Source organism: Silurus meridionalis, chromosome 3, assembly GCF_014805685.1.
Source record: "Silurus meridionalis isolate SWU-2019-XX chromosome 3, ASM1480568v1, whole genome shotgun sequence".
Lineage (NCBI taxonomy): Eukaryota > Metazoa > Chordata > Actinopteri > Siluriformes > Siluridae > Silurus > Silurus meridionalis.
The window spans coordinates 29,908,184-29,934,896 of NC_060886.1; the positions used below are offsets into that span (position 1 = coordinate 29,908,184).

The 26,713-nt window shown below is 40.4% G+C and overlaps 1 protein-coding gene across 2 annotated transcripts; it reads left to right on the forward strand.

Moving 5' to 3' along the window:
- Nucleotides 1-1,709: 1,709 nt before the first annotated feature.
- rnd3b (Rho family GTPase 3b) lies at nucleotides 1,710-25,473 on the forward strand. Of its 2 annotated transcripts, XM_046845135.1 has the most exons (6): nucleotides 1,710-1,806; nucleotides 17,423-17,649; nucleotides 18,649-18,736; nucleotides 23,675-23,784; nucleotides 24,634-24,762; nucleotides 24,834-25,473. In XM_046845135.1, the coding sequence occupies exons 2-6, from the start codon at nucleotides 17,545-17,547 to the stop codon at nucleotides 25,077-25,079; spliced, it is 678 nt and encodes a 225-aa protein (XP_046701091.1). In that variant the 5' UTR covers nucleotides 1,710-1,806; nucleotides 17,423-17,544; the 3' UTR covers nucleotides 25,080-25,473. The 2 variants fall into 2 exon arrangements, with proteins under 2 accessions (XP_046701091.1, XP_046701090.1); XM_046845134.1 differs by lacking the exon at nucleotides 1,710-1,806 and having other exon boundaries at nucleotides 17,286-17,649.
- Nucleotides 25,474-26,713: the final 1,240 nt, after the last annotated feature.

Consider the following 26,713-nt stretch of genomic DNA (forward strand, 5'->3'; position numbering starts at 1 on the left):
GTTGGTCCCCTTTTTGCTGCTAAAACAGTCGTAACCCATCAAACATGAACATCATGGACTTCTTCAGCAGTTTGAGCTACAGGAGCTCGTCTGTTGGATCAGACCACACGTTCCTTCATCACTGTTCCTTCCTTGAAACACCTTTGATAGATACTGACCACAGCAGACCAGGAACATCCCATAAGATCTGCTCTGATCCAGTCGTCTTTGCATTCAGAATTATCTAATTTGCGTTAATTCAATAATTATTAATATTAGAGATTTTGTGCACATTCAGCCAAAAGGACGTTAGTAAAGCCAGCTACTGAGGGAGGTGATGTGAGGAGGCCTAGGGGTTCAATTAGCATTCACATTCATCCCAGTAGGGTAAAGGTTCAAAGCTCTATAGCAGGAGATCTTACACTCCAACCCATGTAAAGCATATCTTCATGGACCTGGCTTTGTGCACAGGGGCATCGTCATGCTGGAACAGGTTTGGGTCTCGTAGTTCAAGTGAAGGGAAAATTTCATTCTCCTCCATCCAGAGACTTTCTGTACAATTGTGTGCACATATGAAGAACCACATATGAGTGGAAAAGTCAGGTGTCCCAATACATATAGTGTGTGATTAGTGGAATAGATAACTGGCCTCACTGCTTGGGTGCTGCAATTTACACTCCTCTCCGCTAGATGGCAGCAAAAGAAAACATGTAAGAACAGATCTGAATCATTTAGGGGCTTTATGTGATATGTGTGCAATTATAATTTCTAGCATTCTTTATATTGGTACAATTATTTATACACAATTCATTCATTAAGCAATTTATCGATAATTTTTTTTGTATTTTTCTTTAAACAAAACAACAAGCTAAAAATGTCATCTTACAATCTACTGAATCTTTAATACTCCACCTCCCCCCATTCTTCATAACGTGGTGATGACATTCGAGTGACCTTCAGAGCGTGACTTCCACGCGGCTTGTCATTGACGTTGACGGTTGCTGGTCACGGTTTTATGAACTGATTCATGGTGTCAGGAGAGCGTTCCCCCGTGTCATCAGAGGCTGGGGGCATGCTGGGGGTCACTGATCTCCAGGCTGTGCTGTGATCTGAATGGAGCTAGCGTTTAAGTTGACTAGCATCTTCTCTGTGTGTTTAGCTTTAGACGAAAGATTGAGCAGTTGGCATCTGCATAAAAGTTTAACAATGTGATGCATCGATTTAAAGAATTGGCATTACAAGTTGGCATTTGTATCACGATGCATCGTTTTTTAACATATTTGCATCAGTAAAACAGATTAATTTATAAATCATTATTAGTAGATGTGCTATACTTTCATTATTTAGAAAGCGACCAATAATTTGTGATCAATAGGCTCTATGTAGATGGAGATGTTTCTTCTGCTGCTACGTGAATATCATGTATCGCAACACTGCGAAAACCGTGTCCTGAGATTCACATAGAATACAGATTAACATGGCAAAGGTAGAGCTGTAACTTCCTGGATACAGAACAGGAAATGTCTAGTTTTATTTAATCTTTTTTTTTGCTCTACAAAGGCGTGTTTGTGAAGACGCCATGAGTTAGAAGTCAGAAGGCATTTCAGTAAACTGATAATTTAGTCACTGAACTCCTAATGAGGCACACCTGCTTCCAATCACTCACACACTGCAACACACACACACAGAGTATAAAAGGTCTTCATGAACACTTGAACCTGTTTTGCCTCATGTTCTTGATTCCAGCCTGTTCTCTAAAACTCTGAGCTTTCACCAAATCTGAGCCTGATTACTGAATACTGAAGTTTCTCAAATATTTACCAAAAGGTACAACCTCCTTAATTCTTATTTTCCTAAAAAACAGGATCTGTAGACTCTTTCCTAGTCTCCTACTAGACTCAATTCTCCTTTCTTTCCTAATTTATTGTCTATATCTGTCACATGGTTTCTCCTATTAATGATCCCAGAGAAGTCTCCTCAGCAGGAGGCGGATCACAGCTTTAATACACACACTGTAGATTAGCATGAGGTATGAGTTCTTGTCCTCGGGAAACGTTGCAAGCCTAATTTGGGTCTTGCGTTTGCAGGAGTCTTCATCCTTATAAGTTGATTTCAGTAGCCTTTTGTTGGGGTGGTGTAAAAATGAGCTTTTTGCCTTGATTTTGTACTCGTGTCTTAAATTCGGTTACAATGGGGGGGGTCTTAAATTAGCTGAATATTATAGTAAATAACGTGAGGAGAATCTGAATTCATGTTCACCATGGAAAAAATTATTTTACGCAAATGAGATTAGCGTTAAAAATTGACGTACGTCCAGAAATAAAGCATTTTCCCTATCAAATATATGATCTGTAGTTAATGTCTTTTCTGAGACATTTGTGGATATTAAATCTGATAAGTTGAACACCTGCGGTTTGATATTCAGATGATAATAGATTCTCCAAGTTGTTTAAACGACATCCAATTAAATCAGTACCTGTCCACCTATGTGCCGTTTGACATGCTAGCCTGGGTTTTATCGCGGGCTTCAATCTCGACAAGAAATTACATGCGTTGCACGGTTTTGGCAATATGGAAAACTCTCAGAGGAGCATGTGCATTAGCATGTTAATTGCCATAATTCTGGTCTTCTTCACAATGCGATCGTGGACGTGTGCCATGTGTCATGTCAGGAATCGGAAGTACCGCATTAATGCGTGGTGAAAGCCTTTTGTGTTCTTTGTCCAAAGCTTGAAAAACTGATCTAGATGATAATGAAATGATTTCCTTTAATCTAAAGCAGCAATTAAATAAAAATGGCCCAACAGCTTTTGGATGTGTCTGATAGCTTTTATGCATTAACCTGGGTCAGAAACATTTTCTTTTATTTTTACCTTTTTTCTTTTGAAAACTCTATTGTCCGTGTCTCTGGTGAGATTGCGAAATCAATATTCCTGGTCAGAGTTTAACTCCTTCCTTGATGAGCTCATTATGGTGGCAACCAGAACCATATAATTATAGACCTGACCTCTGAAAAAACACGTCCGAAAGTAATTAACCAGGCAAATTAGCTTGCGCTACCTAAGGGGATAAACGGGGAAAAAGAAAAGATATATATACAAATCCAGTCTGAACAATTTGGCTACGTAGATACGAAGGGCGTTTAACTCTTTTAATGTTACAAAATGGATGCTAGCATGGCGGCTCTACATGCAGTAGTAAGTGCTAAGTCCTGGCAGACAGCAGTGTTAGCACCTGCGTTAAACAGCGCATGGTGCTGAAGTTTCTCGTAAAGAAGGTGTAAAACCCGACGGAAAACTTGAGTGCAGTACTGTGATGAGATGCTCAGCCGCAGTAGACGTTTGAACGGCGTAAACGTTTTGTAGACGGGCGTCAGTAACGATCCCGATCCCAATCGTGGTGGTTCCCTGGATGTTTGAGCATGGTTCAGACAAATCTTTCTACGTCGGATCCATAAAGGCGTTAGATAAATGCTGGGATAATTGTAGCAGGGGAGTATGTGGAAAAATAAACATTTCCTCTCCTTGAAATCAGTTATTTTATTTTAGAAAGTCCCGCTTTGACTTGAACATAGAAAGCAATTAAAGTGTACTGTTGGGATAACTAGACCGTCATTTTTTTACAATTATTTTGAAGAAAGGGAATTGTTCAGGCTGATTTTTGTGTGTGTGTCCTGTCAATACCTATAATTTCCACAAAAACACCACCAGGAATTTGTTATACAATGTAAAGTTCAGATCATGTTGCTTTACACAGGACAGTATAGAAATCCAGGCAACGTTCCAACCGGATTTTTCCGTCTGTTTCATCTACACATCATTATAATACACAGGGGAATAAAAAAAACTGTGTTGAAAGATGTAGAGTAATTATAAACCATTTGGCCAGAAGACGAGACCATTATGGTGCTCCCAGGTTGGTGGCAGTTCTACCATGCGTCGTTTCTTCTCATAGATTCTCATCGAGCGTGGCAGATCGTCAAACAACCTCCATTAGGGGTCAATGTTGATTTAGACTAATGCTGTCCTGAACAGACACCGGAATACATTTACTCGGAAGTTGCAGAGACTTTCACCAGGCCACATCAACGTCCCTAGAGATTTTTCGGACTATTCCACATGTCCCTCAGGCACTGAATTCCATTACGGGAGGCATCGTTCGTCAATCCGATCAATGGCCCGCGGGCAACTCGGCCCACACGGACCGTAGCCATAGCCGAAGGGACACTTACCAACAAAGGGTCACGATTCAACACAGTAGCACTGCACTTTCTCTAATGAGCCGTAATGGGAATTGCTTGCGCTACCTTAAGGTTGTTCAGTTACTCAGGTTTTTTTTATTTTTTTTTAGAGGCACTCTGTTTGCCATTTGTCTGCCATTTTGCTTGGGGGTGGGGGGGTTGAGAGCCATCAAAGATGTCTTGCATTATGAATCTTTAGCATGTCTGGTTTCAGAAGAGATGATGAAGTGATTTCAATCCCCACACCTTTTTTATTTTAATTTTTTGGAATAAAACATAGTAGTCCATTACAAATTTGGCATAGACATTTCCAAAACTATATTCACTGGAGAATCCAAATGATCCGTTGCATTATATTTTCAAGAATTGAATTTTCCTTAAAATGTGATGGGGATAACACAACTGTTACTCCTCTCCTTTACACCCCTATTAGTATGAAGGCGCATTCAAGTCAAACTGGCTTGGGCTTTCGAGTGACGTTTGAGTTGACCTGCTACATTTCCACACGTTTAATTTGGAAAGCCTCATCATAGGGAAGATGTTAGTATATGCCCAAATCATCCTCAGACATCCTAATATCACTATATCAACTGGGAACCACCATGACACCTGCTCCCCCAATCACTAATAGAACACACTGGCCACGTACATACTGCGTGTAGAATCGCCACGCTTGGATTTATTTTTAAACCTGTCACATTAAAAGTCCCTGTTTGACATGAACACTTCTCACCTTTTCCCATTAACGCTTTAAGTTGGTTTCTCGAGTAGCAACCAACGACAAAGCGAGCTTCCAACGTCGAATTAAATGTGGTAGTAATGTTGTAGAAATACGGTTTCATTGCACGCGTAGTCCTGCTTGCCTTGTATGTTCAAGCGATATAGAATGATACGTTATTGCTTTGGTTTTGCAAATCTGTGGACACCCGCGTTCCCATTATGCCGAAAGGTCGTCGGTGTCATAGCAGTGGATCATCAGACCACAGTGGTGTTTTTGTTGTGCGCTGGAACAGTATGTTATAAGGATCCCTGTGGCACTAATCTAATGACTACTGTAATTACTGACCTCATACATAACACTTATTAATGCACAAAGGCCAGCAGTGTTCGTCCAAATTCACAGCAGCTCAGATCATCAGTGGTTTCTTTTGCTTTATCGCAGATGTTCTCGTTGTAGTTCTTTCACACTTCCACGCTGGAAGATCCCCTTCTACAGAGCAGAAATCCTTTGGGATGAATGGGAATGCTGACCGCACCCCAGGCCACTGAATGAGCACAAATCTCCCAGCAAATATGGAAAAAATCACACATTGCCATGGTCTGGTGTCCACCATATTTTAATTACTGTACATATTGTACCACTAGGTGGCTAGTATGCATGCTAGCTAGTTGAACAAGGCTAATGCTAAGCAGGATTATGTACTTGAAATAATACACTTCTGATGTGCCACTGTGGGATCAGTTACTGAACTTTTCCTTCTAGACACAATAAGACAGAACTATATCAAAACAGCAAAAATGAACCATGGAATGAATACTTTTCTCTTCAGACTAAATCTCTGGATCCTGTGTGACTTGCAGAAAAGACTAAAAAAGCTAAATAAATAGTTTCTCAGGCCTCATATAACCCCAACAACCCCCTCTCTCTCTCTCTGTGGTGTCTAAAGGAAGGATTAGTATCTTGTCCTCCCTAAATGTGGAAATCCTCCAAAGGGAAGTAAATATAGTTGTTGAACTCTCACACTCTTTCTACAGAAGGTCGGAAGAGGATATCGCTTTTCTGCACATTCCATCAGTTTAAACATTTGATGTTTGTTGTATTGTGAATTAAATATGGGGTTATGAGATCATTGCATTCACATTTTACACAGTTTCTTAACTTTCTTGTAACTGGAGTTTGAGAGAAGTCTCTTAAATATACACTATATGGACCAAAGATTGTGGACACCTCACAACTGGATTTTTTTTGAGCATACCATTGCACATTTAGTTCCCATTTGCTGTTATAAGAACCTCCATTCTTCTGGGAAGATGTTCCACAAGATTTTATTTGAGATCTGTGAGATTTTGTTCAATCACAAGGCTGTTGGAAAAGTCAGCTACTCATGTAGGTGAGTAAAAGTGAGAAGGTCTGGGGTGCAGTCAATGTTCCAACGTTCCCAAAGGTCTTCAAAAGGATTAAGTCGGAGCTCTGAAGCGGACCACTCGAGATCTTTCATAAAAAGAGAAGTAAAAATAGTCGTTATATCCAATGAACTCTTTCGCCGAATGTCCTCCGTCAGACACCTTAAAACCTGGCAGTAGAACTCGCTATTGACAGTCTGGCCCCTGGGGGCCGAATTCTTGATTTACCATGCATCAAATGTCAAAAAAAGATGCTGATCATGCACTTGTTTTAGCTGCTGATCAGCCTGGGTGCTTCCACTGTGAAGAATGTTGCTTTGTCTCAGGGTCGTACACGTACACCAAAGTTCCTGCACTGGTAATAATCCTCAACATGATGGACAGGTCTTCCACGGCACACTCACAGAGTTCTTGGCAGACTTCGGTACTGGCAACATGGTGCATGTTTAAATCACGTGAGGATCGCCTGGACTGTTCCGTATGACACACTGATAATGGCAGTGGATTGTTCTCGGCCGATCATCATGCACAAGTTGCCGAATGGTTTTGACATTTTCGGAAATTGAGCTTGTTAAAGGTTTTCCTGATCTCTCATAAGGTTCTTTCGCCGATGTACACACTACAATATCTTTTGACACACTGACCTATGAAGGTCAGTGTTCCCTGTGACTGTGCGTGCGGCCTTGTGCTGCCATCTGTTGGCGGGTTACGAAACTAATCTCAAAACCTTTTGATACCACGGCGTATATTCTGCCACTCACTGCACTACACACGCACAGGGTCATTTGCACCAGAGCTTCCAGAACTCTACACTACACTAGGACCGGTTTTAGAATGATTTTTGTGCTTTTACTTTCCGTAATCATCGTGGCATCCTGCTCTCGATTATCTCTTGTGTATGCATTGCATATCCTAGTTTATCTTTTATATATCTCTACACTACCAGTATATACACTGTGTTATGATATCCTTAGTTATCTCAGTGTATGAGTTCAGGTCCTGCGATTTCATCTCATGCCAAACCAGCACTAGGAGGGGGAAAAAACACATCAAGTACTGTACACCCAGTCAATCCTGTATCATCAGAAGCAGATTATTTTCAGCTCGGAGCAGAGTCACGACGTGAGCAGCGCATGTTTACTGGAGTGTAGGAGCAGTATGTGATAATTAGCTCGACTCGTTCGGGTCATTTCAGAGGCTGTGAGTGTATTCTGTTAATGGCGTAATAATCTCCATGCATGCTGAGGGAATTTATAAAAACGGGCTGGCGGTGGATTAGATGCATCGTTCGAGCGTTCTGAAGTGAGAGGACGTCCCATAATATTACACTGCTCAATATTTCAGAGCCAACATTATACTTTCCTGAATGAGAATGCAGTTGCATAGCAGTAACTGTAAATGGCTTTTCTTGTTTGTACCTCGTATGGATATTGTACTAATACTCTCAGCTCACTGATCTAATAATAGAATGATATTAATCACTCGAACACTGATTGATCTCTTATACAATGATCATGAGCCCAAAACCTTCAAATACTTCAAAAAATGGTGTAAATCAGGCCACGTGTGTTGTGGCGAGTTCGATTCTGGAGTTTCTTCATCGTTTATTCCTCTCTAGATGTTCTGCTTGATGTTGAACTGTATTTTTTGGGATAATTAGATACACCAAGCGCCAATCAAACAAGTTCGACCCTGATTGGTGGATCGCTGCGTGTTCGACCGGTTACATTTTTTTTGAGTAAACATCAAATATTGGACTTTTATACGTGAAATATACTGGGTACTGATGTAAGGGAGGAGGCCTGAGCACAGGCGTACTATGATCCAGGAACAAGTTTGGATCTTCTAGTTGACATAAATGGAGAATGTAATGTTTCCACACCCAAAGATGTCCTACACAATTGTCCTATTCACATATGGCTGGAAAAAGCCACGTATCCCAAGACTTTTTTCCATGTAGTTTAAGTTATATGCCCTGTTTCTTGGACCTACAAAGCAATAATTAAATTTCTGGCAAATCGAACTAACAGAACTTATGTTTTATTATTGAAGGTATTTCACACCACATCCAAGAGCTTTCATCAGCTTTAATGCCTGGTGGAAAAAAAAAGTCCCCAGCATTTAAACACTCCAGAACTCATATCATCATCAGGGGGTCCATTGGCAAGAAACATCTGCTACATTTTTAACCGCTGAGCCGTTCATCACGACCTGAAAAACAGACGGTGAAGATATTGACCACATAAACTACATTCATTAAAGGTATTTTGACTTTTCCGAGCCAATCGGTTGGCAGGATAGAAAGGTAAACACAGTTTTTGTTTTTTTTACCCAAAATGACAAGCGATTTTTTCCTCCAAGCAGGAATTGAGAATGCTTTTGCTTTTTGCTTTTTTTTTCTTCTCAATTGGGAATTGAGAAAAAATGCTGAGTCGGAGTAGACGAATTAAAAAAAAAAAAACAGGCTATTTCTCCAAAGTACACATTTATATGGCATTTCTGGGTCACCACATGAAAGCTTCTAAAGCCTACAAAATAATTCGACATTGTATGATGCGTCGTAGGCAGATTGGAAAAGACATACAATAAGCGTTTTTTTTAATGCAGAATTCTTCATCCGAATGTATTTTTTGTTCCTGACCTCCTTCTACACTATCAAAAAAAACACATAGATGGAAGCAAATGAAAAAAAAATCATCCTGATAATGACATTGACCGAGTACCTATATTTGCCCGCAGTGAAAAAGATGGCTAGCATTCCAAGGGCCAGAAGGTGAAACACAGAGATTAGATCAACTCTCTTGAAGTGCACATCCTTCAGGACTGTGGTGGATCTCGAGCCTGTCCTGAGAACTTGAAAATGAGGTAGTAATACATTTATCTTTATATATTAGAACACTGGTATTTGCCTCCTTTTGAACATCCCATTCCAAGCCTGTTATAATAACCTCCACTCTTCTGGGAAGATGTTCCATTAGATTTTGTGGAGATTGGTGCTCATTCAGGTACTGATGTAGGACAGGACAGGAGGCCTGGGATGCAGTCAGTGTACACATTCATCTCAATAAAGTTGATAGCTTTATGGCTGAAGATCTTCCAGTCCAACCCATATTTTCATGGAGATGGCTTTGAGGGAAACATGTTCTGAAACATGTTCAAGTTTGAGAAATTCTAATGCCGCCACATCCAAAGACATTCTATACAGTTTTTTTGCCTCTAGGTTGGTGGTAACAGTTTGGAGAAGAACCACATATGGATGGAAAAGTCAGGTGTCCTAATCGTTTTGTCTACGTAGAATATTTCTTTCCAACATTGTGTGTGTATGAGGCAGTCCAGACGATTATTTGGGATTTAAAGAGCTTTTTTGATATCATCCAGCAGTCTGAGCTCTGGGCTACTGATTTATAGGTGACGAGTTCAAATCCAAGAAACATGTATTTTTCTCAGTATTTGTGTCAATGTCTCATTCCCATCAGAATGAAAAATCTCTTTGTCATTGTTCACAAACAAAATCAAAATGTTTAGTCGTGTGGTCAGTATGATGCTGCACAGTTTCAGGATTTCTTGATATAAACTATGGTTTGGATCACAGCGACTTTGGATTACAGTGACTACAATTTGACTTCCTTCTGTTTGGTATCTGATTTTCAGCACAAATTCATTTATCTGTTGCATATCTGATTTATATTGATTGCAGGAGACCAGACAGGATTCACACTTTTACTGTACTGTACTGGTGTTTGTTTTTTGCTCCGTCTGTATTCGAACTCCAACTGAAGATTCACCTTTGACCTGTTTTAGTTTAATAGTAATTTTAGATGACAGATGATGACAACTGGTTTAAACATTTTGCATTCAATGACGTATACAATGAACTGATGCCGAGATGTTTTGGGGGTTAAAACTATTTAAGTGAATCCAGTATAATAGACACACATAGACACACAATGTTGGAAAGAAATATTCTTTGTAGACAAAACGATTGGGACACCTGACTTTTCCATCCATATGTGGTTCTTCTCCAAACTGTTACCCCCAACCTGGAGGCAAAAAAACTGTATAGAATGTCTTTGGATGTGGCGGAATTAGAATTTCCCTTTTAACTCAAACTAGAAGACCCAAACATGTTCCAGAACATGTTTCCCTCAAAGCCACCTCCATGAAAATATGGGTTTTTGCCACAACTGATAAAGTAGAAAACAGCAGACACTCGTACACAAGCCGTTAAATTAAGGTACAAAAGCTTTCGCAATTTGTTGTGCACAAGTAACGACATGATGTGAAGGTTGAACAAGTAGTTTTAAGAATTTCTGATCTGAAAAACGCTCCAAAGCATCTGAGGAAAAACTGTAAACATGCTTTATCCAATCGGTGTACGAGTCTCATCGGGTTGGAGGCAAACATTCATAGCTAACAAGTTATTCAGACGTTCGGTGGTGAAAGTCTGAGGACGTTTCACTGTCACCACTTTGGCACTTTTAGTCAGAAGTGACCACATGGTGCGAGAGGGAATAAAGCTGCAAGGCGTCTCGGAGCCTGGAGATTCGTTTATTTTTTTGTGCATGTGACCTCGTGTCATTCGTGTTGACAGTAAAGTAAATCTCTTCTGACACTCAGGACTGAATTTGACTGCGAATATGTCCGGGTTTTTTTCCATTTCATCTCCCTGTGGCTATTATCTCACGTCCTTGGTGTAACTTCTGCCAATGATGCTGAAGTAGCACAGATATACTATATGGACTTTTCCAGGTGTATGTGGCTCTGGTCCAAATGGTTACCACTATATTGGAGGCACACAGTTGTATAAGAGAGACTTGAACCTGTTCCAGCATGACAATGCTTCCATACATAAATCCATCTCCAAGAAGATATTCGACTCATTTAATTTTAATGTGTATAGCGCTTTTTACAATGGACACTCTCTCAAAAGAATATAAGGTCTGATTTGGAGTGGAAGATCTTCCAATTTAGAGTGAAAGATCTAGAGTGGCCAGCTATAGAACTTCAAAATCTAGTAGAACATCTTCCCAGAAGTGTGGAGGATATTATAACAGCAAATAAGGACTGGGATGTTGAAAAAGCACATGTTGAGGTGTTCATATATTGTATATTTGGATCATGCACGAGTCGGCGAAGGTTTTTCCGATCTCTCGTCGTCTTCCAGCGACGTTCTTCCGCTCATGAAACACGCAGGTCACGTCAAACGTCTCTGTCTCACGCAGAATTTCACGTTTGCGCTTTGTTCTGACTCGCTGTCCGTGAGGAAACTGCAGACGTGGTCAGAATAGAACCGGTCAGCACCATTAGTCTCGAAACCTTTTGATACCACCTTGTATATACGTACAAACAAAAGCCTCTACAAGAAGCCTCTACTATTGTCTGGTTCTTTGTTTTACGGCTTTTCTTGCTCTTGATCTTCTCAGACTCTTGGATCTTGCTTGGTTCTGACTTTCATGATCCTGTGGATCAAAACTTGTTTTTGACCTTGACCTTGTTACATGCTTGGTATATCTCCACCAGTCCTTTAATGAAGCATGTTCCCAAAAGATCATTGGAAGTTTTAATGACCCCAGTATCGATATCTGAAATGATCTCAACGGCATGTTTAACAAAGTCTTCTGAAACCCTACACTGTAACATTCCTTGACAGTATTGCGTTTCCGGATAATTTGGCAGCTAGTCAATTGAGAACAGATAGTCTTACCCTTTACAGGGGGAAAAGTCTCAAACAGGTTGTCTTCATACAATAACTGAGTCAGGTGGAACAATTACCAAACCATCTGATCGATATCTTTATTCCTATGTGGCCAATCAGTGATCCTTTGCTTGCACTTTACTGCCCTCATGCATCTTTTGTATCTTTTTATTTTTGCAGTAGAAATAATGATCTGTTCAGACTTGAGTAACACATTGATCACTAGTGATATCTGTGACCTCTGTGAATGTTATTCCATCTAGAAAACCTTCTACTAGTCATTTTCCAGAATATGCAAAATGTTTCCATTTTCTACATATTTTGCTGCTGAAACAACCGGCTTTATGATCACACGCGCATGCGGAGCAACATCCTATTCTGTGCCAAATGCTGTTGAGATTGCAGTCTGTACACATGGCTATTAATCATATCTCTGCAGCTTCATCATCATTTCCTGAGTGCAGGAGATCGGCTCATTAGGCCTGTGCAGGAAATCAAAAGCCAATGACCTGGAACCTGTCTTTTTTCTGTAATCTTGGCAAGAGATCTCTTTAAGGAGAAATGGGTTTGAGCGTTACACTGATGCAGCGAGTTCCCAGGAAGCCTTGTGCAATTGTTCATTTCCTGTACATGCCCAAGGGTCATACACATCTGTCTGTATCTGGACTCCAGTCTGTTACATTTCAGTGCTGGATTTATTCATTCAATGTGATGAAAGTACAGTATATTATACAGTACCGTATATTGTGGATTCTAGGAAGCAGAGGACGTCCTTAAGCCCAATCAGCATCATGGGCACACAGGTGGATAAACATAAGTGTCTGGTTAAGATGATGCTGACCCTAACCCTACCACCGAGTGGTAGAACAATTACAGCATATTTCTGCAGACAGAGTCGTCTGAACTTCCTCAGGAGACTCTGGTCCTTCAATTTCTGTAGAAAAATATGCTGTAATTGTTCTACCACTCGGTGCTATTCAGCATCATCTTCAGCTGGCACAATGAACACTGAGGGTATCACTGTGCCTTTATTATGTGTAAAAAAATAAATAAATGCATGATCAAAATTCCCCAATAATTACAATGTAAATATTATTCCATCATTCCATGTGCAAAATCGTATTATGTGCATTATGTTCTTGAGTCCCTGGCACCTTTTTTGGTATTTTTAAATACATTTTTGTGTGTATATATATATATATGTATATATTTTTTTTCTTTCCTTTTATTTAATTTAATTTTTTTCTTTCATTTATTTCATGTATTTTCCATTATATAATAATAAAACAATAATAATAATAATAGATTATTTTATAAAGATGCCTTTTAAACACTCAAGGACACTGTACAATTAATAAAAATAATAATTATTAATATCAAGACAAACAACAGCTGTTTAACTGTTAAAAGTGATCAGAAGAAATCTAATTTAAAAATATAGTTTTAAGAACAGTGTAAGTACTGCTAATGTAATAAACGAAAGACTACAGAACAATACTAGACCATATAAGAATTAAATCATGTACTGGTGTGTCTATTAGGACCTCTGCAGATGTTGCAGAATCATGTACAAATCAGTCATTCAGCTAAATGCCACTGCAGTTCCTGACCACACAGCTGGAAACATGATACCTAAAGCCCTTCTGTTCTTAAACCTCAAATGGAAGAATTGCAAAATGTGACAGTGACAGTAACAGGTGGTAGTCAGGATGTGCTCGGGTTTCTGATATCACTAAATGCATGGCATGACCTAGACGCTTTCTATGGTCTGGTTACTTCACCTCCCAACTGCTTGGACATGCAGTCATGTACAAAGACAGAGGCGCTGTTACATCTGTGTTTGACTCGCAACCCTCTGTCTCAGCAACGGTGTTTGACTCGCCTTTGTTTAACTGCGGTTCATTTTCTTCGACCTCAGCATGCATCTTGGCTTAGGCGGGGCCCCTGTTGTGAAATCTCAGCTGTGCAAAAACCTGTGAGAACGAAGTTGAAGCAATGAACTTTTGGCTCACATCAAGCAAAGGCTGGTGGGAAATCTTCGAGCAACCTGGTAACTGATCTTTTCTTTTTTTCCCCAAGCGGAGCTATGCATCCCAGTTTGAAATTCCTCAAGTTTTCTGGTTTGTTATTGTATATTCTGGTGGCACTTTGGAGGTTTGGAGGCACTTTTGTTTTTTGAATAAATGGTTGCGCCCTTGCTTATGCATGTGTTATTAAAGCCATATGTTTCCACACTGGATGAATGACCTTCCTCTGCCCTTACCTCTGTCTTTTTCTCTTGCTTTGTATCGGTTCAGTGTTTTGTCAGCACAACCCCAGACCAGCTTGTGAACCACAGATTCTTTATTCGGAGACACCTTCAAAAACCACGTAAATATCCACACAAATGAGAACAAATGGCTTTGGAATTCAACAGAAACTCCAAATGCATTGCTACTTTTCTTTCTTTGAAAACCAAAAATCCCATATAATTCAGGATTTTGTTCATTTCTTGAAGATGATGACGATGAAGAAGAAGAAGAACATCCTTGCAGCTTGAACAAATTAGCTGTTTGTAACTTCCCCTTTCTAATACTAGAAAATGCTCCACATGGTTGAGTTTTAGGATAAATGGTGGGCCAAGAGCTTTCATCTCGTTTGAACCTCTACACATTTTGTGTTGGTTGAGGATCTTTTTAGACCTCAGAAGGAGCCGGTTCTCAGTTAGATGAATGTGTGCATAAGGGATAGAGTGGCGGAGCATGAACAGAAAGCCCGGCATGTCTGGCAGCTGTCCAGCCTTCTAGCATTCCTGCTCTGGGTTGTGCCTTCAGACTGCTGCTGACTGAGACAAACATGGGGGCCCTTCGGGTCTAAAATAAACATTAAACTTGAAATATGTGGAGTTCATCTTCATGAGGCTTTTGAGCTGGATGGCTAATGAAAGAAAACAGAGGTTGAGGTTTAACAAGATTCTTCAAAGAGTGGAGTTTTTTGGAGGGTCAATGTGAAAGTAGACTTTTTAGACCAATCATACCCTTTGTCGTCTATATAGAGCCAATCCATTATCCGTTTTTTGAGATCAATGTGCATTGACCAGTATCAAAACCCGGGTTTCTGGTGTCCATCTGAGAGCGTGGTAGGTTTTGTCAGTATACATGGCCAAGAACCAGGTACTTTTATAACACTGAACCGAATCTGTTCACTTGCCAGTTCCCATCCCCAAGCTCTCCTCTCCCTTATCATATGACAGCTCCTCACTGGGGAGGGTATTACCTACAGTGTTGGTGCGGGGGTTGAAACTCAACCTTCTGAGCGGAAATCCAACACCTTAACAATTTCCGGCTCACAGGTCCTTCTTCCACATACAACATCCACAATTGGTGTCACTGCGGTTGACGAGGGAGAGGGTAATAAACATCTCTTCCACCCAGACAACACAATCAATAATGCTCCTTCGGCCCCTGGCCATGGATGGTTGTAGCATCTCATCTCCTATCTCATTTTATATATAAGTTAACAATGTGATGCATCGATTTTAAAAAGTGTGCATCAGATACAAGTATATTCACGTCGCTAAAACCCGATTTATTTATATTTTATTATGAGTAAATGTGCTACACTTGTTCAACAAATATCCTCAATGCAGATTGATTTAAACATTGAATACAGATTAACATGGCAGAGGTAGAGCTGTACCTTCCAGGTTTTATTTATTTAAATATTTATATATGTGTTAGAAGTCAGAAAAAGGCACTTTTTATTTAAAAAATTTACCGTGAACCATCTGTACCATATGAATTTCACTTTAATTTCTACTCCTTCAACAGAACTGAGTAGATAATGATCTCCAACTAGACTTTTTTCTCTCTTGTATAATCCCTGATTCGTTTCCAAGGTGACCATATTGTATGGTTGATCTTTAATTCATACGCTATGGGATTTGAACGCTTTTGTTATATCTTATGACCCATTTTTTTATTCTTGAAATATCCTTCAGCTCCACGGTACATTTTTTTCCTGATGTTCTCCTGGAGGTCATAGACGGTTGCCTCGTCATGGTTCCCAGCATGACAAACCTCCAGGAATGGCATCTGTGCACTCAACTTTAGATACCTGTTTCACAAGAACCTGAGGCTAATTAACATTTTCCTCACGCCAGGGTCAGGATAAAGTCATCCGGCTCGCTGTGAAGTACAATATTCTCTCTCTCTCTCTCTCTCTCTCTCTCTCTCTCTCTCTCTCTCCAATGACAATAAGGCAACAGGAAAAAGAAGGATGAATCAAGACCGCAGTACAGTGCACTGCAAGCTCAGCATTTTCTGTCTCAAGTGTCTTCTTTCGACAAATGAATGTGTAACTGTTATCTGGAGAGCCGCGTTTCTATGACGAACCATAACGAGGAGGCTTTCGTGGGCGAAAAACAATGTTTTTTTTGTTGTCTTTCCATCTTGATTCAGTTATAATAACAATCTGAAGCCTCTCTATATCATCTTAATCTGTGCAAAATGAAAATATTTCAGAAGTGCGATTCTTTCTTTTCAACCTACATACCAAGGTTTTCTGACTTATGTTTGTGGCTTCCATTGCTGTCGGCTCTGTTCTGAATCAAGGACGTTCTCCCACAGCGAGGAGGGAAAAAAAAAAAACCCACACACATACATGTCTCTCTCATTTCAACCTTCCTGGTTTTTTTTTGCCGCACTGGAGAATCTGTGTGTTACAGAGAGATTGTTATTATTATTATTATTATTAAAACGCTGAATCGATATTTTGTGGGATCTCTATAAATGAAGCACTGGAGTTCAGTCATATCTCGAAAATGTCTCTGTCAACTATATTTTTCATCTATCTGTCTGGAAGGCTATTCTGCACTCTGGATTCCTGGATCGATTCCTCATGTTTTTCATTTGTCTAACCAGGTTTCCTTGGCGTTCTTTGGTTTTCTTCCACCTCCAAGAAATATGCTTGTGGGTTGATTTGGCATTGCTAAATTAAAATAAAAAATTAGAAGTGGCACAGTGTGGAAATGCGTGTGTGTGTGTGTGTGTGTGTGTGTGTGTGTGTGGTGAGGATGAGTTCTTTACTATTTTTGTTAAATATCGGTAATATCGATAATATCGGTAATATCGGTAATATCGATAATATCGGATGTAGTCTTGCGAAACTAGTGTAATGTAACAAGTAAGAGAAAGAGTGCGCAGAGTGTAAGTGGGAGGCTCCGTGTGTGTGTGTGTGTGTGTGTGTGTGTGTTTGGGGGGGGGTGAGAGTCGTATAAAAAGCAGGAACGGAGAGCAGAGGCAGAAGCTGCTGGAGAACGCACATCAGAGTGTTGGATCCTGTTCACCAGCAAACCGTCCACAAACCCAGAGGAAAGTAAGCCGGTGTCGCCGGGATCTCCACAGCACGGTGATGAGACATGGTGGTGAGAAGGTGATGGTGATGGTGTGACATGGCTCAGCGGATCGCGATCGCGTCGCTCCACGTTGCCGCTGGACGCGAGTGAAGAAGCTGCGGCGGATGGAGGATGGAGCACGCACCGGACGTGAAGTGTAAGATGGTGGTGGTGGGGGACAGCGCGTGCGGCAAAACCGCCCTGCTCACCGTCTTCGCCAAAGACTGCTTCCCAGAGGTGTGTGTGCGTGCGTGTGTGTGCGTGTGCGCGCGTCTTGGTAATGAAAAGTTCTCCATAACTTTGCATGGAAGTTATTGGATCTATCTATCTATCTATCTATCTATCTATCTATCTATCTATCTATCTATCTATCTATCTATCTATCTATCTATCATCTCCATCCATCCTTCCATCCATCCATCCATCCATCCCTCAAAATAAACTTACAATTAAAAAAAAAAAAATTTTTGAAATATTAAAAAATTACTTTTAAAAGGGAGCATAAAATTTATTTGAAAACTTCCATCAATTGGTCTGATGATCTGTTCCTCACTAAACAGCTACTTTAATTAGGGTGCAATATTCGGCATTAAAATATTTATCAATCATTTGATGCCTATATGAAAGCTGGCATCTGCATGTACCTTCACCACCTTCTAACAGTACATATGGATCAATTTTTTGTTCAAAAAGTCGAAAAAAACGAGTAGGAACCAATCAGAGGCCACATTTTTATGATGTCATTATGTAGATGATGTCATTATGTAGAACTTCTTCTTAGAAGTATTTTAACGCTACAAAAATACAAAGCATTTTTTTGTGATACAAAATATGAAGATCTGTCTGTCTCTGTCTGTCTGTCTGTCTGTCTGTCTGTCTATCTATCTATCTATCTATCTATCTATCTATCTATCTATCTATCTATCTAATTTGAATGCATTCTCGATCAGATTTGTACCGTATTCATGCTAATAAGTCCGGTAGCTAATTTATCCCTCCCACACACTTTATTTTTTCATTATAGAAATATGCGATACCAGTTCTAATAGCTTCTAAAATATTTTGCTGTTTCTGAAACGTTTCTACATGATATTTCTGGATTGCAAGTGAGATGATGTATGCAAACCCCTGGTATAACACAAGTCCAGCATCAGCGTATGAAACCACTGCACTACAAGAAAGTGCACTGCAACAACTTTTTACTTCATGTCCAAACATTGTTTTTTTTTTTAACAGAACTACGTGCCAACGGTGTTTGAGAACTACACAGCCAGCTTTGAGATCGACGCTCTCCGAGTGGAGCTCAGCCTCTGGGACACATCTGGTAAGATGACTAGCTTCCAGAGAAGTGCATACTGCATAGCAGCTCTGATTGCTAAAACACCATTTAATAGGAATTGTACTAAAAATAGACATATAGATCAGTGGGACATCAGGGTCCTAACAGTGTGGTGTAGAGATCAGTAGGGTGGTCCTGTATCTCCTCCTGGATGGAAGGATGTTAGATTGTGACTGGGGTATGAGGACTTCCTGATGATTATATGATTATGTAAAGCTGCTCAAGCGCCATTGGGTGTTTTTTTTTTTTTTTTAATGATCTTTTCCAAGGCTTTCCATTGATGCACCATGGAGTTGCTCTCAATGCCAGGATGTTCTCAATGATGTTCTTGTCTCCTCAAAAATTATGGATGCTGTTGGTCCTTCCCAACAAGAATTGAAGGATTCTGGCACCAGGGCAGATTTTCAGAGATGTGGACTAGCAGGATTGTAAATCTGGAGACATGTTTTAGTTTAGTCCTACTGATGTAGACACAATGAGATCATGGTATTGTGGATGAGGTTGTTAGGAGAGCATAACGCTACCAGGCTTTGGATTTTGGATGGTCTGTAGATGATAAAAGAGAGTCTTGAAAATCAACTGGAAGGCTTTGATTTTCGTTTCTCTTCGGGTTTGTTTAGATTCACGAATATTCAATTTGGAGTGAACGAGACTTTTCAGACAGCCAGAGCATCGTATTTCTTTCCTTTCGAAGAGAAGTAAGATCCCAGATATGGATGATGATATTCCTCTGGAATGTTGGAAGCACTGAGCGAGGATGGGTTTGTCGAAAGGTTGTAAGAATATCATATTCCCCCGGCGACGTCCATCCTGTTTCCATACGTCTAAGAATTTGTACGAAATTATCTCTGTGGGTTTTGTGTAATTATATTTGCTGATTGAAGCCAAACTTGCCTCAGTCAGAAGGATTCAATTTGGACCTTACAGATAAACATATAACCTTCTGGCAGAAAGGAATGTTTTTGCCATTCTGAGTTTTTCATACTTACATTAATGACATTTTGCAGAAGCCTTTATCTAGAGCACTTACATTTTTATCACATTCATAGCAGCAGCTCTGCCACTTTAAGGCCGTTGCTCAGGGGCCCATGAGTGGCAGCTTGGTGTGGCAGGGATTTGAACTCATGACCTTCAGAAGTCCAACGCCTCAACTTGCTACCACATTCCCCAAAGGTGCTACTAACACATTTGTTTTTTTACATGTATGGCATTTGGCAGATGTTCTTATCCAGAGCAGCTAACAACCGAGCCATTGAGGGATAAGGGCCTTGCTCAAGGGCCCAGCAGTGGTAGCTTGGTGATGCTATGATTTGAACTCATGACCTTCTGATCCAAAGTCCAATGTCTTAACTACTGAGTTATCACTTCCACGTCATTGTGTCAGCGCTCTGTAATGGTTCAAGCATCCGTTTTCCTACATGGTGTACGTTGCACGTGTGTAAACAGACGTTCTCCAGCAACAACACACAAATTCTCCTGAAACCCCAGCGATTACCTCGCTGTATTGAACTGGCCCCAACAGCTGTGTGCCAGTCTCGTCTCGTCCGGCCCCGAATTAACGCTCAGCGGTCGGCCCATGTGTGACCTCCAGCTGATTGCTGTTTCTCTGAGGTCTCTAAGGACTTCAATGTGCGGTATTCAGGAAGTGAGATCAACGCATCGAGCCATGTCTCTGCTTTCTTTCAAACGTCTGAGGCGACCCAGACTCCTGCGAAGAACGTACATTACTCGGACTTGTTGCAATGGCAGAGTGCGTTACAACGAGACCTAAGATTTAGCTTGTGTTCGATTTGCCAGGAAATTCCAGGGGCGTCTGCTTGTCCACCAAGCTGGAATTTTTTTCCTTGATTGAAAACAGCTGTTTCTCGACTCAGACTTGCTTTTACAGCAAAACCCTTTGCTTAAAAAAAAAAACCCCAACCCACCCCCCCAAAAAAACAGCACTTCTTCATGTATTAGGCTGCAGAAAAATTGGCTTGTAAATCAAGAATGAAGTGCTGATGCCTCGATCTCGGTGCTTTGCACTCATTTTGGAGTCCTAACTAGCTTTCTAGAGCAGAGTCATCTCCCAGAATAGATAGCTAACCCGGTTTTAGAAGTGAATAGAGTATGCGTATGCTCTCTTTCTCCGTTTTCAGTGACTTGCAGAGGGAAATCCTACAGTACAGTGCGAAGGTATGGGAAAAGTCCCATCTACTATGTGTCCTGCTAAATTTATAATGGTTTTTAATGGTTGGAATAGAAGTTGTATTACCTTAAATGGATACTTTAATTCTCCAGTGGGTCATTATATTAGGAATAACTTCTCAAAAACAGCATTATGTCAGGTTCCCATTAACTTTCTTTTCTTTCATATGGTATATCTATAATCCCGGAAATGGCCAGAATCGGTTGGCGTCATTTTATTTGTCAAGTCCGAATGATGTCATCCAACCCACATTGGCAGTTTTCCTTCTGTTGGAATTCTGGATTTGTATAACGTTATCAAGATTCGAAAGCTTAGAACAATTCACCGGCATGCCACCCCCATTGTAGGATAACAGTCTGGAATACCATCAAGCATATCTAATACTATACTATATATCTGTTATATCCTGCATTGTATTTGTGGAATGCGCTCAGCCCTTTGTGACACCATCAAGACATTCCTCGCCCCATAACACCAGCTATTCGAAACTATTCGATTTAGTTACAGACCAAGTCTTTTTAATATTACTGCTTTGTTCGTGTCTGGGAAATGACGTCATAGCACGGCTTTGTGAAGCTCACCTTGTATTGTCTGTGGATCTGTTTGGGTTATATTCAGACGAGGGTTCTTTCTTGTTCCAACACGTCCCAGTCTCGGTTTTGACTTGGTGTATACAGAGTAATTGTTTTGACTTCCTGTAAATGATTGGCTCGTTGACTAGCAGGTTTTTATGGAAAAATCTTCTTGAAGCGTTACTTGTAACCGTTGAGGGACACTCCTTAATGGTTTCCACATATTTTACGTTGTTTGAGCTGACAATCAAGTTGAGCCTCCATGGTGGAGAAGGGAGTTTCCCAGAGGTGTCATGTTCCAAATTCCCCAGCATGAGATCCTGGAATTACAGTTTTAGGATGTTTTTCTTTCAGAAAATAGTTATGAATGTTATTTATTTAATTACGGGATCGTGGAGCCTATACCAGGAAAACTAACCATTTTAATCCAAATTTTTGTTGGATTTCAAAAATGTATATAACAGAAGCCCTAATTTAGAGCTTGCAAATATCTCATTTATACAACTGAGCAGTTTTAAGGGTTAAAGGCCTTGCTCAAGGGCCCAATTAACAGGTGCTTGGATTTCAATTCATGCCTTTAGATGCCAGTCTAACCTCATAGTAACACACATTGATGCCCTCATTGGTACATACAACTGATACCCACAGTCTTCTTTTTTGAAGCATTCAGTGTGGACCAAATGTAAATTACAGAAATTATCGACTGGAAACTTTCCATGGGAATTAATGAAAATAAACTGGAAATTTACCAGTTGGTAAACCTATAACAATGAACGAAAATGTGGTTGGGGAAAAAAATCTCACAGGATAATTTTGGTTTAAACATCCAAATTGAATTCAATTTCTACCTGCACATTCACCAATCACATGCACACAACACACCTGGGCTACAGAGGCTACGCCCCCTACATGCACATGTGCATTCCTTCATAATTCGTAATTTTTTAACATTTGTATTAGTTTGCCAAACAACATGTTCATATTTATGTTTTGTATTTGATACAGTTTATATAGATTTCCCCAAGTTTTTATTAATTCCTTAAAATTCCTGTAAATCACCAAAAATTCCCATTAATTCCTGGTGTTTCCACATTGGAATACTTTCAAAATTCTCCAGATGAAGTCCCCATAAAAAGTTTCCAGAAATGTCCCGAACAGAAAATGTCCCAAATCACTGGCTCCTACATATGTACCTCTAAATCCCTTTTTTGGAACAAACTTCAGTCATTATTTTTACCAGGTCTGGAGATCTGGTAACAAAGATTATAGTGAATATATAAATTTGGAAGGGATGGATGGATGGTTAAATAGATCGCCTCTATCACTCCACTGTGTGCTGTAAGGACACAATGGAAACGATGCAGAACACTTCCAGATATAATGTGTAGTACAACATAGCATTCGTTCTCATTGCAGTGCAGACGTCACCTCTCCTCCCACCTTGTTCATCATTCCTCCAACCCACAGAGGATTTTCCTGCACTCTACTGTGCTCTCTTTCTCTCACACTCTCTCTATTTGCTCTATTAAATTTTCCTGAGGTAAAAAATACCCTATTTTGGTCCCCGTTTGCAGTCTTAATAACCTCCACTCTTCTGGAAATGTGCTTGTGGACATATTCAGCAACAAGGGCGTTAATACATATGTCAAGTTTTGAAGAGGCAGTCAGCGTTCCAAATCATCCTGAATTGAGTGCTTTACAGCATGAGATCTTCCACGCCAAACTGTAAAGTATATGTTCATGGAGCTGGCTTCGTGCACAGGGTCATCGCTATGCTGGGTGAACTGAAGCGCCATTGCATCCAGAGACGTCGTATACAATTGATAAAGTCGGGGTGTTCCAATACTTTTGACCAAACAGTGTACCGTATATATTAATGTGGAAATACGATAGTGGAAGTAGATGTGATTTGTTCATGGTGCAAAACCTAATATATGTATATATTCTTCAGGGACCGTGATCTTAAAAGGTATAGAATGTAAACAGATATAAGGGTTTGGTTCTGTCAAAGTACTGATGAAGCAAAGAAAAATGGATGTACTACAGACCCAGGACATGTCTACATTGTACACCAATGTATTTACTATATATATATATATATACTCTATAATTTTCTTTGCAACGTAATTTTTCTTGTAAATGATTGACCGTCTTATTTTGCAGGATCGCCATATTACGACAACGTACGTCCGCTCTCGTACCCCGACGCAGACGCGGTGCTCATCTGTTTCGACATCAGCCGACCGGAAACCCTGGAGAACGTGCTCAGGAAGGTGAGTATGCTTCAGCACCACAATTCTTATTAGGGTTGCAAAATTCCAGGGATTTTGAAGACTGGAAAGTTTCCATAGGAATTAATGAGAATTAATGGAAATAAACTGATTAAATAAACTGACTAAATGTACAAAATTTACATGGAAATTTTCTGAAATTTACCAGTAATTTTCCGCCCCTCTGCACCCCTTATACAATTCAATTCTGGTTTCGATTGTACCCAGTGAACTCTTCTTCACTCTGCTGAGTCAGAGCAGGACAGTAGCTCTTATTAACGTCCTCACAAGGCCGGGTTTTGTGTTCTCGGTTCAAGTGGGTTTGTGAAAAACAGCCCAGACGCTCGAGTTCTTCTTGGGTCTCGTAGTAGCGAGTTGAAAAGGCCAGGATGCAAAGTGTGGGAGGTTCAGCTGAACGCTTTGAAATGGTGTTCACACGTGAGGAAACCGAACAAGAGGAACGTGTTTACGTTTTGTGCCGAGAAACGGCGAGCTTTTGTGGGGTCGAGAGTCATGTGTCCTTTGACCTGTGATGTCACTGAGATGGAACATAATGCCAGTGGAGTCAGGAGGAGAACGAGGAACAGAGGTTTGTTCCTCTATTAGGGAGGCACTGCTTCTCCACAGGACATCCCATTCCACATTTAGTCCCCATTTCCCTATTACAAGAGCCTCCACTCCTTTGAGAAGATGTTCCATAATCCTTACATTACCATATGATGGACCATATGTGCTTCGAATGTATTAATGCGTTTGCAACAGGCAACAATGGATTCCAAAAGCAATGAAATGACTTCATACTGAACCATGAGCATTTCCATTTTCCACTAATTACTCTGAATTTCTTTCCAGTGGAAAGGTGAGATCGAGGAATTCTGTCCCAATACCAAAATGCTCCTGGTTGGTTGCAAGTCAGACCTGCGTACAGACCTGGCAACCTTCGTGCAGCTTTCCAACGAGTTGCCTCTGACCTATGATCAGGTAAGGAAAAAAAAACCTTCAGAAATAAAAACCAATAATATGGATCTCTAAACGATTCTTCTTTCTCGAAGGGTTCGAACATGGCCAAGCAGATCTCAGCTCCTTACATTGAGTGTTCCGCGCTGCAGTCAGAGAACAGCGTGAGAGACATTTTCCACGTGGCTGCGTTGGCTTGCGTCAACAAGAGCAACAAAAACGTCAAACGTCACAAGTCTTCCAGAGCCACCAAGAGATCTTCGCAGGTTCCCGCCAGAGCCGAGCACGATTCCATGTCGTGTCTGCACAAAAGCAAGGCCAAAACCTGTTCGATGATGTGAAGAACCAACAGAAACTCTTTCACGTGTTGGTATTTGGATTTTATTTCCCATCAGGATTGAAAGCATGGATTTTTTCCCTTTTTTCCCAATTTATCCATTGATTCCTTCAAGATGGTTTCACAAAATACCATAATTCACAGGAATGCCACAGCACTGAGGTTGGAACCTGAGACCTGAATTCATGAAGCGTTCATGGCTGGGTCCAGGCCTGATTTTCTCTCTTAAGCAAAGAGCAGGCAAGCAGCAAGGAGATGGTGGACACACATACATCAAGGACGTAGAAAAAAGGACCACAATCATTTCGGGAACTGTGCTTAGGCTTTCTCCATATCTGAGGAATTTTGTAAATAAATATGAAGCAATAAATAAATCCCTAACCCCTTGTGTGTATAAATTCTGTCCTTGATTTCTGTTGAGCAAACAGGATGTTGGGCCAACTAGTAATAAAGTGCAGGACCAAGTGAACCTTGGTTGAGAGGAACCGGTCTCATAAGGAAACCCATCCTCATCCTCAACACCAAATACTCATTCATTCTAAAGCTCCATCATTGTTAAGGTTCTTCCAACAGTTGTAAAGCCATCGTAGCAAAACTGTTCATGTTATTACAAGTTTAACATTAAAACCCGATCACATTAGTTGGAGCGGAAGATCTTGATTGGCCAGTTAAATAACTCTGACCTCAACACTACTGAACATCTTTGGAATAAATTGGAACGAAAACTGCACCCCAGGGCTCCTCATCCACCCTTGTGATTTAAATGAAAACCAAAGCACATTCCAACATCTAGTGGAACATCTTCACAGAAGAGTGTGATATTGTGTAGAATTCCCATATTGTGTAGATTGGTTTAAATTTGATCAAGTCCAAGAAAATTCTGAACTATTGAGCCCTACTGAATTTATAATGGTTTTAATGGAAAATGTACCTTTTCTACCTTTTTTTTTTTTTTTTTTTTTTTAGCCCAAGTGGGTTTCTACTGGTAATTTCTTGTCTTCTGTTGAAGGCATGTTAAGTTTGATAGCATAATGGAACACCTCCATCAGTTTGGAGCTCACATGTTGATATCTCCACCAACTTGGACTATTAGGATACCATTAACCAGATTCCAATAAGTGTTTATACTGGTTTTTATGATCCAATAATCATGAATAAGTGAAAGCTGATGGGGAGATGATAGCTTTTGCATTTCAGCTGAATGTCATCAGTTTAAACACCAGCTCTGGGCCCCTGAGAAACCCTATAGCTGTTCAGTTGTATGAATGAGATAAATGTAAGTAGTTTGTAATGATATTTGTAGTAGAAAGCAGAGAATTAGACTTGTACTCTGTTGTTTTTGAGTATTCCTGCGTCCTGCCCAGTGTTCCCGGGAAAGATTCCACTGCGCTGACACAAGCGTATAACCAAACCCACGCTGCACATAAATATGCACTTTATCCAAACATGCGCTGTCGGTTGCCACATTGCTTACATTAACCTCTCGCTAGCCTCATAGCAACAGTTTCAAACGATTTCTGTGAATTGCTAATGGCTTCTTGGGGTCTTGGGTACTAACACGCTTGTTTTTTCAGCTGTGGGTCTGAACATGAAGTCATTAAACTGCTCATGCTTAGTGTCCACACTTACAGACTATCC